The following is a 14727-nucleotide window of genomic DNA, read 5'->3' as shown; positions in this document are numbered from 1 at the left end:
ACCGCCAGTAGTAGTAGTTTAGTAGGGTTTTTACTATACCCGTCATGTTTGTTCATTCTTTTGAGTTTAACCAGAAGTTTCCTCTCTTCAAAAGGAGGGACAAAGAGTAATGTGTTTAACCCATCTGTCCCTTTTTGTTTTTGTGTTTTCACCTCTAGGGTTGTCAGCGTATCGTAGAGGACTGGCAAAGGATCCTGATGGTCAGATCACTTGTCATCAGCCCCCACGAAGACATGAGGACTTGGCTGAAATATGCCAGCCTCTGTGGCAAGAGCGGACGCCTGGTCAGTACATTGATATATATGTACACATTCACTCAGTATTCTCCAGCCATGACATTCAACTTCATTTGAAACCCCTAACCCTAATCCTAACTGCCAGCATCAAACATGGCAGGAAATGAGCCCATAGACCTTCTGTGTCTCTTTGTCTTTTATGCATTTTCTTTATACATACAATCTTAAGTACTTAATCAAGCTCTGACCTATTTTGTTGTTTGTTTGTTTTTGAGCATTTTTCATGCTCAATGTTTTATCAAGGCAAAAGTTTATTCAAGCTTGTTATGTTATCTTAGGGTCCCTTCTAAGTTCTTATTAAACCTTGTGGTGATTAATTTGCCTCTGTTGCCCTCTTCATCCCTCTAGGCACTAGCCCACAAGACCCTGGTGCTCCTTCTCGGTGTTGACCCCTCCAAGCAACTTGATCACCCACTGCCCACAGCACACCCGCATGTCACCTACGCTTATATGAAGTACATGTGGAAGAGTGCCCGCAAGGTAGGAGCAAACAAACTTGTATAGAGTTGATGTTTACAAGTTAACGTCTTGTACATTTTTGTTGCTTTTATATTAGTCATCTGATTTGACAAAAGTAAAGAGAGTACTTTTTTAGGATAAATAGCAAAGGGCAACTCCATGCCCAAGAGGGTTAAGGCAGTGCTGGAAAATAATGGTGGCCACTCAAAATGTACTCACTTCTGTTGCTAGTGGTTTAGACATTAATGGCTGTGTTATTTTGAGGGGACAGCAAATTTACACTGTTATACAAGCTGTACACTCGTGTTGTCACATGAAAAGATATAATCAAATATTTACAACAATGTGAGGGGTGGACTCAGATACTGTACCTTTATATTAAGTCTTTAGTGCAACATGAGGCGGCAAACTTTTAAATAGTGAGAGCTTAAATTATTGGCACATTGGAACAGTATGAAGGATTGAAGCCAGTTTGTATTTAGCAATGTAATGAGCACTGTTCCATTAATTGGTAAGTTATTAAAATATTAAGTAAATTATTCTATATGTGGGTAGTTAACCAGAAGGTTAAATAAAGGTAAGGTAAATAAGGTAAATAAAGTGTGAGGTAGCTTTTATGTTGTTTGTTACTGATAGTTAAGTTAATTAATTTAATTTTGATTTGTAGAGGAACTTACAAGTATGTCTCAGTCTTGTAATATCTGAGAGGTTGGAATCTTCCCCTTACAAAAGTCTGAGTTGCTTAGTGAAACCAGCTCAGCTATCACATTTGGATTGTTTTTGTTATTAAAATTTCATATCCATGCCAACAGTGGCTGAAGTAAGCCTCACTTGATGATGACTAATAAATGTTATTAACAAACACACATAAACACACCCAAATTTATTGCCAGGCATTGAATAGTGTTTGTGGCTCCAGAGTGCAGGTCTCATTAGGGGGCTTAGGTAAGTGTTGAGTGTGAGCATTGCTTTTGCTAGGGCAAGCTGCACTGCTGTTTGGGAACTGTAGGGAATGTCAGCTCATTGAGGTCTTACTGAGTGAAAACCATACGAGTGGATCATCTCTGAAATAAATGTAAGAATCACCCTCAATAGTTTCTCATACAGGCAAATTATTGAGTCATTTTTCATTTTCCACATGTTTAATTTTAAAGTTAGTCATACATGTGAACTTTTGTAAAAGTTCATGTGAAAAAGATACAAATGCTGGCCAAAATATGCTTTTTGGATGTTACATCAGTAGGTAAAATTAAGTTGGGTGTAATAATGTGAAATGACTCAGGGAAAAAGTATTTAACACGCTTACTGAAATTTATTTAATACTTGTAACGACGGACTCAAGGCGCCTCCTGTATGGAAAAACTAGTTGCATGCATTGCTCAGGTGTGATTTTGGCCCATTCTTCTACACAAACAGTATTCAAATCTTGAAGGCTCTGTAGGCTAGAGCCCTGCACGGGCCTCAAATTTATTTATTTATTTATAATTTTCTTTTGCCCGAAACACTCCGAGCCCGGCCCGTGTCCGACAACTTATCAGAATTCTCAGCCCGAGCCTGACTGGAGCCCGTGTTTTTTTTTTTGTTTTTTTTAATGGCAGTGGTTATATTTCGTTTTGTTTCTATATTAAGTTAATTTAGAAAAATGTTTGAAGCATTTTGTTTTTGTTTAAATGAAAGTTTTTGTTTTTTAAAGTGATGACCAAGCGGCCAGCAGCTGACATTGAGTTAACAATCAATTAAGCCTCTCAAATCAACACTTGACTTGCCTACAATATAATCCATAGATATAAAACACTTCAAACATATTACTTTATTTTCACTAGTAAAAAGGCATTTTTGACAGGCTGAGGCAGGCTGCTCGCGATGGTGTGCAGAAAAATGGGCTATTTATCCTACAATCTACACCAACAAATAGGATAATAAGAAACGGCAGGTTGTCTTACCTTATATGCAGGCTATGCTTTAAAAATCAAGGCTTCACAACAGAACTTCATCGCGTCAAGTCCAATCCCAAACAAAAAAAGAGACAGCCTCTTAATGAGACAGCCACTTTCATACAGAGATCCCGCAATAGTCAATAGTCAATGCTGAATTCGCTCATTCATACTGAACATAGGTTTGCTATCCCGCAAACGTGTGCTTTCACATAGCGATCCGGCTTTCCAGAACCAGCGGCGAGGAAAAAGCCGCTACGTATGTCGGCTGTGGATTTTCACACAGACATCTTTCCCTCTCTCTACCAACATTCCCGGCACAGATGCAGGTCAAATCGGACAAGCAGGCATATTGGTGCAATAGCCTTCTCCTGGAAATTAGTGTGAAAGCAGTGTGTGTGTGCGCGAGAGCAGACTGTGATATGTGTGTGAGTGTGATAGGTTATAAATCGTCATAAATTGTTTTACCACCTTCAGCTTATCCTAGTTTATTTTAATTGATGGATGTCTAAAACTTATAAAGGAGATGTCTAATACGGGCCCGAGGCTACAATGTGAAAATTGGCCTGAAGCCTGGCCCCAGGGAAATAAATAAGTCGGGCCCCGGCTGGGGCTTGGGCTGAAATGCAGGGCTCTACTGTGGACCTCTTCTATGAACTCTGATCTGTAGTTCTTCCCATAGATTTTCAGTTGGATTCAAGTCAGGTGCTTTACTGGGCCATTCTAGCATCTTTATTTTCCTTCTCTGAAACCAATTGAGAGATTCCTTGGCCACCCTTGTTCTATCTTCATCATCCTGGTAGAGGCAGCAGATTTTTATCAATGATGTCTCGTTACATTCATACAGTCAATTCATCCTTCCTTCAATGAAAAGCAGCCCCACACCATGATGTTCCCACCTCCGAACTTCACTGTTGGTATGGCGTTTTTAGGGTGATGTGCAGTGCCATTTGTCCTCCAAACATGGTGTGCGTTATAGCATCCAAAGAGTTAGATTTTTGCTCTCATCTGACCAGACTATAATTCTCCCAGTATTTCACAGACTTGTCCAAATGTTGTGCAGCAGTTTCAACATGCTTTTCTTCAGCGGTGGAGTCTTGCGTGGTGAGCGTGCATACAGACCATGGCGGTTGAGTGTATTACTTATTGTTTTCTTTGAAACAATTGCACCTGCCAATTTGAGGTCTTTCTGAAGCTCTCCACAAGTGGTCCTTGGCTCCTGGACAACTCTTATAATTCTTTTCACTACTCTGTCAGAAATCTTGCAAGGAGCACCTGGTCGTAGCCATTTATGGTGAAATGATGTTCTTTTGGGGATTATGGCCCCAGCAGTGCTTACTGGAATATTCAGAAGTTTAGAAATCCTTCTGTAACCAATGCCATCAGTATGCTTATTGCTTTACCCATCATCAGAAGTTCCTTATGTGACACCTTGGTAATGCATTTTATAGGCCTTTAGTCGGGACTGAACCAGCTGATATTAATATGCACTGACAAGGGGCAGGACTGCTTTCTAATTACTGATAGATTTCAGCTGGTGTCTTGGCCTTACATGCCTTTTTGTACCTCCCTTTCTTCATGTGTTCAATACTTTTTTCCCTGTCATTTCACATTATTACATTTAACTTGTTTTTGTTGTTGTTTTTATTTGTATGTATGGATTACTTGGGTTGTTACCAACATCTGGTGATTTCACCTTTTAGAAATTTGTTCACTGAGAAAAATGACATGTTCTTGTACTTGTCTGCTCCTGATTTTCTCCACTGTTGATAACATCCTAATCTGTCCAAGCTGCATTGCATGTAGTACTACTTTGTTCAGACCAGACAACGCTATGTCACAGTCGTCCTAACTGTAATAAAAGTCCAAGGAACAAAAACAGTGTAACCATGAAAACATAGGATTTTCTCCGGTGAGCCACTGGTGAGTGAGTTCAGAAGCACTCATATTAGCAGAAAACAATGTCTATTGTTGTTGGGCTGGCCCTCATTAGACTGGATCTACGGTTCTGATAAGTGTGCTAGTCAGTGCGCTGTTGCTCCTTTTGCCTCTGCAGTTTGTTCACTGTTTTTCACAAATCACATGCTTTAATTCAGAGATTTCAGAAAGGGCCAAAGCCCCACAAAAATATCTCTGAGTCTGTTGTTTTGCATCTCTCCAGATCGATGCCTTTCAGCACATGCAGCACTTTGTGCAAGGGATGCAGCAGCAAGCCCAGCACGCCATTGCAGCTGAGGACCAACAGCATAAGCTGGAGCTCCACAAACTGATGGCCAGGTTTGTACTTTTCTGGAAGCACACCACCTATTGAGCCTTTCCTTTTCTGATATTCAAATATTTTGAAATATGGTTTTTCTATGAGCTGTAAGCTGTAATCATTAAGAAACAAAAAAAGGAAATATTTCACTTTATGTGTAATGAATCTCGAATATAGTTCTATAAAGTTCTATAAAGAAAGTTTCAATTAAATTACCGGGGAAAAAAATAATTCTTTCAAAATATTAACATTTTTTGAAATGCATATGTATTTATATCATGAGTGAAGCTCCAGAGTGAAAGTCAAATTCACTGGAACATATGCCAATGTGTCATTATGCATTTAGATGTGGTTCAGTAGTATTAAATTGCAGTACCTTCCTGCCAGCCTCCATACACTTACTCCAGCACAGTAGAGAGAACACAAAGCAACATGCTGAACTAAGGAAAATATAACTTCATGTATTTTCTGCCCTTGTGTTGTAAAAACACAGGGTCACGTACAGTGTGTTCTGCTTCATTTCCATGAGCATGACCCAATCTGGCATAACACATTTTACTAGTCCACTGGCGTCCTGTGGTTTTTTTCAAAGCTGGCCAGATTCTCTGAAAGTCTCACCTCAAACTTCTCAATAAAATGATCCCTTTTGGCTATTTGCTCCACACAGCTTCTTATCAGAAACCAAACATAGCACAGTGCCTACAGGGGTCACAAACCAGGTGTGCCTCCTTCACAGTGCTGGTGGTTTGTACCTACACCTCTCCCAGTGGGTGTTGTGCTCTTCAGTTAACAGACCTGGCACACCTTTCCACTATTATAACCTCACCTCACTGTGGGAAATGATGCAGTAATGCAGTCTGTTCAGATGCTGATTTAGAGGATTAGAAAATGGAAAATCTTGTATTCCCCCAAATTGCTGGGAGTAACATCAAAGTGTTAAAGAAATTGTTTGCATGCTCTTGTGGGTTCATGGAAATATTTGAGGATGATATCCAAAGCCCACTCCTTTAGATTTGAATGTTAAATGTGACTTCCAATGCTAGAGAGATAATGTTTACTTTTTGCAGAATTTGACTGCATTGCAATGTGTATCGTGTTAGTCAAACAGCGCAAAACAAGCAAGAGGTGCGACCTGGGAGGTATACTTCTATCTACAGTAAATCATACAGTAGTCTCATTTGGCCTTTTGCACAAACACACAGCACTCATGTGCACCCTCCTAGCTCATAAATCATACATGACAACATACAAGCGTGACAACAAGCCGAAGGGGATTTTATTTATCTAATTTTTATATCTTCCAGAAAGTGACTATGGCTGTCTGAGGAATGCATGTTAGGGAAAACACCTGTAAATGTCGGTCAGGACAGGTTTTCTCCAGACAGGTTAACACACTTTCATGAAAAAGGTTGGCTGTGTGGTATGGAGCACACCTGGACTGCTCAGTCAGACACTCCAAACAATCACATCCACATAATCACATGAATGCTGTCATTTTCCCCCCAAAGAATCCAGTGTAATTTCACTGCTCTTTTACGTAACATCAATAACCCCGGCGTCTCCTGTCTAAATAAACATGTTTTTCAAACGTCCCCAAACACCCCACCCTCCTCCTCCTGCTGCTTCTTCTCCCAAAGGTTTAACCTGTTAAGAGTTAACAGAAACAGTTTGACTTAGACACGCTGAATCTAAACTTTACCCTTGCATGGGAAAGTACTCAGAAGTAATTACGTAATCCTGGAAGACAATTTATTGGCTCTACAAACAGTATTCAGACTGCTGGTGGATGGGTCGACAATATAGTGCTTGCCAATTGCTCAGTTTACTGTAGTTGTATGTGAATTATATGTCTTGGCGCAAGTAGTATGAGTATTTGCCTGTAACAATCTGCGTTTGTAAGGGTGATGGATAGAGCTAAGTCCTCCTCAGGGATGCCACAGAGTTCACTGTCGGGTTAAATTAAAGGACAGTGGTTTGGATAATTGAAAATCTCCAGATGTAATCCTAGAACTTTTCAGCAGATAAATGCACTTCTGCCTTAAGTAGTGATATTTTTGATATATGCCTGCATGATTTCCAAGTCCTGTATCAAGAGGTCACTCCTCTTTAATCGACTGCCCTTGAGTGTACTCAGTGTCACTGCCATCTCTTTATAAGCAATGACAACATAAACAGGATTATAATCTCATCATGCAGTTTCTTTGTGACCCCAACAGTGCCTTTGTTTGCCCATTAGTAATATTGTCATGCAGTCATTGAATTACTTGCTGCTTCAGAGCTTCTGTTAACAACGTTGACCTCAGTAACTTTTATGGTCTTGATGGTCTGTGGAATGCCAGGAAATGTTTACAAAATTTTCTAAATTAATTCATGCCATAGCAGCTTCATTGGTCAGGTACCACTTTATTGATAATGTGCAGTTTTATAAATGTTGGTGGAGACTACAGAATTAAGCAAAGTCAACTGAGGCTAATGATCCATGCTAATTAGGGTGTTTCCTTAAAAAATGTAGACATGTAAAATAATAGTTTAATGGAAAGAAAAACAGCTATTTAAGTAATAACCTTAGATGAAATATGTCTTTTTGATCTCTCCTTTTCTCCTGTGTAGATGTTTCTTAAAGCTGGGGGAGTGGCAGCTCAGTCTGCAAGGCATCAATGAGAGCACCATCCCCAAGGTTCTGCAGTATTATAGCCATTCCACTGAGCATGACCGCAACTGGTACAAGGTCAGTCCCTCCCTTTCAACTCTAACCTTTCACTTTTGACTTCTCTCTGGCCACAGTGAAATTCCAGCTCGTCCATGCTCACCAGCTCCCTTCCGCTTTCAGCCTTTAATAGTTGGTAGCTTAACACAGCGCAACATCAAACTCGTATGTTTCAGGAAAAACTGCAGCCCCCTGGGAGATACCTGTCCCTCAGTGAATGAAAAAATTGCATCATGAACAAGTTACCAAGTCTTAGAAATCCAGTTTCACCCAATTTGTACCATGTTTTGACAGGCCTGGCATGCCTGGGCGGTGATGAATTTTGAGGCGGTGTTGCACTACAAACACCAGAACCAAGGGCGTGAGGAGAAGAAGAAGCTGCGACACGCCAGTGGTGCCAGTGCCAATAGTGAAGCTAGCAACAGCGACAGCGAGGTTGACAGCACTGACCACAGTCCTGTGCCCTCACCTGGGCAGAAAAAGTACAATGAGGTGAGTGTCATGAAGAATTAAACCCACTTCACACTCATCCACATCGACCACTCACTGTTCTCCTCTTCTCCCAGCACTCCCAGTCCAACCAAGGTAGAAAACTTTAGTTAAGATATCTATACTGTACATCATAACTACAGTCTCTGCATCACCCATGCAGTGTTTCAGCCTACTTAAGAACATATCTCTTTAAGTCTGCTAGTGTGAACTTTTCTAATCAGAGTTCTGCCTACTGACCAACTACATATCCAAATACTCAGAAAGGCTAATTTTAAAAAGATGATAAAGTCCCTACATCTTGCACAGTTAAAAAATATCAGAACATCTAAACACACATTTCTGTGTGTTTGAAATTTGAATATTTAACTGTGTTATGTGTTATAAAGTATAGTAACTATCCAGACCCACATACATTCAACACCCACAGCACTGTATGTTCTCCAGTATAGCTTTTAATTTTTTTTCATACATAATAAAGCATCTTTTGAGTGCTGTCCCTCCACAGGACCTCTCGAAGACGTTGCTCCTGTACACAGTTCCTGCTGTTCAAGGTTTCTTCCGCTCCATTTCCCTGTCCAGAGGCAATAACCTGCAGGACACACTCAGGTGAATTTAGACAATAACACACACTGGACAAGTAGTCCAAGAACACAAACAGCACCTACTGTATATTCATAGACACCCAACAGACATGGTGTGTGGGGACAGGAAGACCTCTAGTGGTTGATTGTGATTATGTCGTACATAATGGTCCTTAATAATTAGGCAAGAAAATGAAATGCTTTTGTTCTTTTCAGGGTTCTGACTCTGTGGTTTGACTATGGTCATTGGCCTGAAGTCAACGAAGCCCTGGTGGAGGGCATCAAGACCATTCAAATAGACACCTGGCTACAGGTAATGCATGCGCACATACATAAATAGACATTTGAAGGGGTTTGGGCAGGGTAAAAGGGTAAACATGAATTTCAAAAAAATATTTAAAAAACACTGTAAAGTCCATTCTGATTTGAGCACTTATTGTGTCGGTGCTGTATTGATGCGGGTAAACGCAGGTTATTGAGTTTGTATTCCATTATTTCTCTGCCTGTGCAGGTAATCCCTCAACTCATAGCTCGAATTGACACTCCACGTGCCCTGGTGGGTCGCCTCATCCACCAGCTGCTAACAGACATTGGACGGTATCATCCCCAAGTAAGTCTGCTCACTCTACTGGTAATGTTGTTTCACAATAAAAAAACAGAACCAAGAGAAACTTTTCTACTTAAAGCATTGAACAGTGATTGTTGGATTGCTTTTTGTTCACCTCCAGGCTTTAATCTACCCACTGACTGTGGCCTCCAAGTCCACCACCACAGCCCGCCACAATGCTGCTAACAAGATCCTGAAGAACATGTGTGAACACTGCAACACTCTGGTTCAGCAGGCCATCATGGTACTGAGATTTAAGCAATTACATTTATCATAACTCAGTAAAAAGTAAAATGTCCCAGCAGAATAAGTTTGTGTGTGTGTTGTTTTTTTTTAAACCTATGCTGACATGAATGATCAATTTCAGAACAGGAGTTCCTGCTTGTCTCATATTCAAGTTTAGTTGATGGGCCCATTTAAAAAAAAAAAAAAAAAAAAAAAAAAAAAGAAAGTTGCTGCAATAGAAATGTGAACTTCTCATTCTGATACTACTGTATACTGTTGATGTAAACATCTCTATGAAAACAGTTAATGAAGTGCTACCACTGTTGCACAGCAGGTATTTGTGTTTAGTAATTTAAGTACACTCTGAGTTGCACTGATGTGTTGTCTGAGCCAGACCTTAAGGGGCTTAAACTTGCCGTTTTCCTTTTTTCTTTATAAGCATAAAATGTCAGATTTAAAGTAATAGTCATTTAAAATGTAGATATTATCCATGAAGACCTATGTTATACCTCGTAATTTTGAGGGGCAACATAAGAGAACAATCTGACCCTTTTATCTTTTGTTTTTCATCCAGGTGAGTGAGGAGCTTATCCGAGTGGCCATCTTGTGGCACGAGATGTGGCACGAGGGCCTTGAAGAGGCGTCACGTCTTTACTTTGGTGAGCGCAACGTCAAGGGTATGTTTGCTGTGCTTGAGCCTCTACATGCCATGATGGAGAGGGGACCACAGACCCTCAAAGAGACCTCTTTTAACCAGGTGCGTGTCATCTCAGATTGAGTTTAGTATTGTTTAGTGTTGTACAGTAGTTCCTAAATATGTAGTTCCCAAGAGTTCCCAACTATATATATATATATATATATATATATATATATATTAGACTTTTAAACTCAAATTCATATATTTCATAAATATAAATGAGATTATATATATATATATATATATATATATATATATGTGTGTATGTACACTGTATTATTTACTTCAAGTCATTCAAGTGACCCAAGCACTCTGCGCAAGCAGTATCAGGTGTTTCCATTCAGGCTGCAGGGTTTTTCCTGGCTCAGAATGGCCTTTGGGGGGTGACTTTGCGCGACAGTAACCATAAGTAACCTGTATGCATACAGTAAAGGCAGTGAGTTATCTTATGACCGAAATCTATATATTTTCTTGTTATTTCTGATCATTTCATAAACAAAATATATCCACAACCTGGAGGAGTAAAGGTATAAAAGTATAATGTTAGTATAATAATATATTTACAGGTTACACTTGATTTGGATAATTTGCCTACAGATAGTTTATTAGTTGAGATTCAGCTGTGTCACAAATAAAACCTTTCTCTGATATTAGCCTGTGGTTAAGGTTTGATTTGTGCTAATGTTTGTGTATTCATTATAATTTCAGATAATAGTACAGGCTACTATAGCTTGCCATTAGTTGCCTATAAAATTAATCCCAGTTGGACAAAACAGCAGTTTAATTTTTGTGGGTTTCTTCAGTCATTCAATTATTGAAAGAAAAACGTTCTAGGCCTACTTGGTGGTTAGTCAATGAGTTGCTGGATTGCCTCAGCCTTTTTTTAATGTCCCACCTTCTCCATGCTATGATTGGTTCACGAAAAGTGACTGGCGAGCATCTATGCACATGGCTGCATGAAAGACTCCCGATCTCCCTGCGGAGATTAGCAGGTAGGCAGAACGGGAACAGGTGAGCGTCACATACTGCCCAGCAAACCTGATCTGGAGAAAGTAGAGAAGAGTACCGGTACGCCAAACGACTTTTATATTATTAGAAATAACAGGAAGCTCCCAGTAGCGCAAGCCCAGCTTCGTAGCGGAGCGTTCAGGCGCAGTCAAACCAACGCAGAAGCTGGTTTATCAATCCAGCGCCTACTGCATGTGTTAAAAAACCGCGCTGTGGATGAGAGGAGAGGTGACTTCTGGAAGTCAAGACGTCGTGTTTAAGTTGATGATCTGCTTGCTCAACAGTTGATTGATAATGGCTATTAAAACACATTAGGAGATTATTTGAAACGCTTTTTTTCCTATTCTGATCACTTTGGCGCTCGCTAAAACCTCTTTGGGGGGCGCCAACAATTTCTCTATGCAGGAAGAACCCTGAGGCTGCCTTTGCAGAGTGCACTATTAAAAACAAAATACTTAATCAAGTTGGAACATTGATGTTGAATTGCCTTGACATTAATTTTTATAGTCTGTTTTGGCAAACCATTTTCATTTAATTGAATGAGTCACTGTACAGGGACAGAGTGTGCTTGTTTTACTTCATGCTACAGGCTTACGGCAGGGACTTGATGGAGGCTCAGGACTGGTGTAGAAAGTACATGCGCTCTGGAAATGTAAAGGACCTGACCCAGGCCTGGGACCTCTACTACCATGTATTCAGACGCATCTCCAAACAGCTGCCACAGGTGAGCAAAATGAGGGTCTTTTAAATTTTTACTAGTTTTTCTCATAAACTGCATTCTAATAACTGCAGTCTGTTTCAGGTAGGAATACTGTATGTACATTTGTGTAGATGTACAGTGTATATGTAAGCATACTTCAGTATGTTTACCAAAGAAACAGATCTACATCAAACTGTACCAGTGAACTTCAGCTACACAAACTAATGCTGTAACATATGGATATGATGACAAGCACCTTTACATTATCTTTATGAGCTTGCAGACTCATTGCACTGTATCCCTGAAACTGTATGAGATATTTCAGTTTAGATGAACCTGTCAAATAGGACTGCAATTAATGATTATTTTTATTGTCAATTAATCGATTAGTTGTTTGATTTATAAGATGGCAGAAAATAGTGAAAAAAGTTGATCAGTGTTTTCCCAACACCAAAAATGGTATCCTCAGTTGTCATAGATATTCAGTTTGCTGTGACAGGAAGTAAAGAAACCCGAAATTATTAACATTTAAGAAGCTGGAATCAACTTAATAGTCGCAGTTCTACTTTCTAAGGTAAGTGATGCAGCTACATACGGGTTGGTAGCCAGTTGCTTTGGTGGCCTTCTCAAAGTAAGTTTGGTAAGTCAGGGGTGGATGGCTTAAACTTCACTTATCCCTGGTCTTGTTGCTTCTGGAGTTATGAATGTCATTCCTCACAGGGATCATTTCCTTGTTGATTGTCAGAAGCTCTCACTTCACAAAGCAAATGGAGACAGCAGTGCTATTTGACATTGTGGCGTGGTCCTGCTCTGTGCTACGACATTACATTAAGCAGCATGAAATACACAGCAACATGATAACATGCTGGGAGCATTGCAAATATTCCCCCTGGGCATTTGCATAGAAATAAACCCCCTCCAGGATTCATCCAAACAGCAGACCCAGAGCAGGTTGCGACCGTGATGAAGTTACTATGCACTGACATTTAAAATGTAACTAGTCTGCCAGAGCCAGATTTGATGCACTTTAAAGATGCAGTTTAAATCACTGATGGTTGAATGTAGGTAAACAGAGAATGCGTTTATGAACGGACACATTGAAAGTGAAATGTCACTGGGTTCTAATAAAGGTTTTTTATAAGCAACTTTTTCCTGATTCAGCCTTAACTTGCATATGGGCCAATGTCTGTTACACTGCATATTGGTTTAGGCACTGTTGGCAGAAGACTGTTTTGCCATTTTAGTTTTTTTAACAGTAAAAGCTAATTGCCTCTTCCTGTACTATATCCCCATCTCATCAACTTCCTACGCAGCTGACCTCCCTGGAGCTACAATATGTCTCTCCAAAGCTGCTGATGTGCCGGGACCTGGAGCTTGCTGTACCAGGAACTTATGACCCCAACCAGCCTATCATCCGCATCCAGTCCATCGCTCCCTCCCTGCAGGTCATCACCTCCAAGCAGCGCCCACGCAAACTCACTATCATGGGTAAGATTAGGAGAAAATTGAACAGGCGTTGTGGCTCTGAACCCCTTATATCAGGAAAATAGAATATCTGCAGTCAGAGTCATGTGCTTTCAGCTCACATGGGCCATCACATTAGAGAAAATTCAATAGTAATACAATCTTCACTCAAACAACAAATGGCTCAGTCATGGTAAAGATCTGTGTGTGGATAATACACCAGAGTAAGAATCTTCTTTAAAAACAGAAGCAAGATCAAACCAGCAATGAACTTAATGCCAAAATTAATATCCTGATCACCACAGAAAAACAACTTTTTTAAAACTCAATGGCCAGGGAGCTCATGTTGTGAGTCATTTTTTATTTCAAGAGATGCATGGAGGCACAGATCAATTTGTCAGAAATCTTCCCAACTCCATCATTTGGCATTCATTTGAATATAGAAATAAATAATTCTGACACCTTATTCCCTCTTTGCTTTGTGATTTGAAATCTAATACTGAAGTGCTTCTGAAATGACACAGCAATATAAAATCACCTTAAAGCCAATTCCTCACATTATCATTCCCAAATGGTTCACTCTACTTCACTCTTTTCCACTGCACACTGGGATACCTTGTTCTGATGTAGCCCATCAGTGTTAGACAGCATACTCATGTAAAATATGATGGTCAGTAAATAAGCTGACCTCTGGAGCAAGACTTCAGATGAAGCCCTGTCATCCACTACAGGCTGCTTAGATTTAATGTTAGTGCTCTGTCCCCCTAGTGACTCACAATACATTGTTCAATGTGATCATCATTAGGAACAGAATTGGGATTGAACAGGGACCCTGTTTTACTCTGGAAGTATCATTAACTCAGTTAAATGTACTATGACAATTACACTGTTGGTGAAACGATTAAAATGTTGTCTGTTTAGAATTCTGAGGACAGTATAAGATAGTGGAAAATTTTGATAAGCAACATCATCTCTACGATAGATATATATATATATTTTCTCTGTCATGCTGAGAACTCGATTCTGCTTAAGAGGATTGAGTTGACGTCACAGTTCATCCAGTGCATAGATAGATATTTTCCTCTCTGCGTGAGTTGATCCAAAAAAATGCCTTTGCTACAATCAACAGTCCATATGAACTTCACAAGGTATTTTCAGCATGGTTCTTGTAAAGCCCTGTGTTCGTTCTGCTGCACAAATCACAAGTTGGGTTCCTTTCCATAGCAAAGTTTTGGAGTGCTATTCCAAACTGATGGATTACTTTAAGCCTTCTATAGGAGTGATGTGGTTCAGATGAAAT

General features: G+C 39.9%; 1 protein-coding gene across 1 annotated transcript in view; it reads left to right on the top strand.

The window, feature by feature from the left end:
• The window catches only part of LOC119905919 (serine/threonine-protein kinase mTOR), a 101920-nt gene that overhangs the window by 79383 nt on the left and 7810 nt on the right, over nt 1-14727 (top strand). Inside the window, exons 31-42 of the mRNA XM_038723321.1 lie at nt 159-284; nt 645-776; nt 4851-4966; nt 7557-7674; nt 7948-8145; nt 8651-8751; nt 8943-9039; nt 9238-9336; nt 9455-9577; nt 10133-10315; nt 11853-11987; nt 13277-13451. Of these exons, the coding sequence (XP_038579249.1) occupies nt 159-284; nt 645-776; nt 4851-4966; nt 7557-7674; nt 7948-8145; nt 8651-8751; nt 8943-9039; nt 9238-9336; nt 9455-9577; nt 10133-10315; nt 11853-11987; nt 13277-13451 (1603 nt within the window). The remainder of the gene's footprint in view (nt 1-158; nt 285-644; nt 777-4850; nt 4967-7556; nt 7675-7947; nt 8146-8650; nt 8752-8942; nt 9040-9237; nt 9337-9454; nt 9578-10132; nt 10316-11852; nt 11988-13276; nt 13452-14727) is intronic.

This window comes from Micropterus salmoides, unplaced genomic scaffold, assembly GCF_014851395.1.
Source record: "Micropterus salmoides isolate LMB-PRFRI ecotype aquatic unplaced genomic scaffold, ASM1485139v1 Ms_hic_scaffold_16, whole genome shotgun sequence".
In the NCBI taxonomy this organism is placed as follows: domain Eukaryota; kingdom Metazoa; phylum Chordata; class Actinopteri; order Centrarchiformes; family Centrarchidae; genus Micropterus; species Micropterus salmoides.
This window is presented reverse-complemented; position numbering and strand designations above follow the sequence as displayed.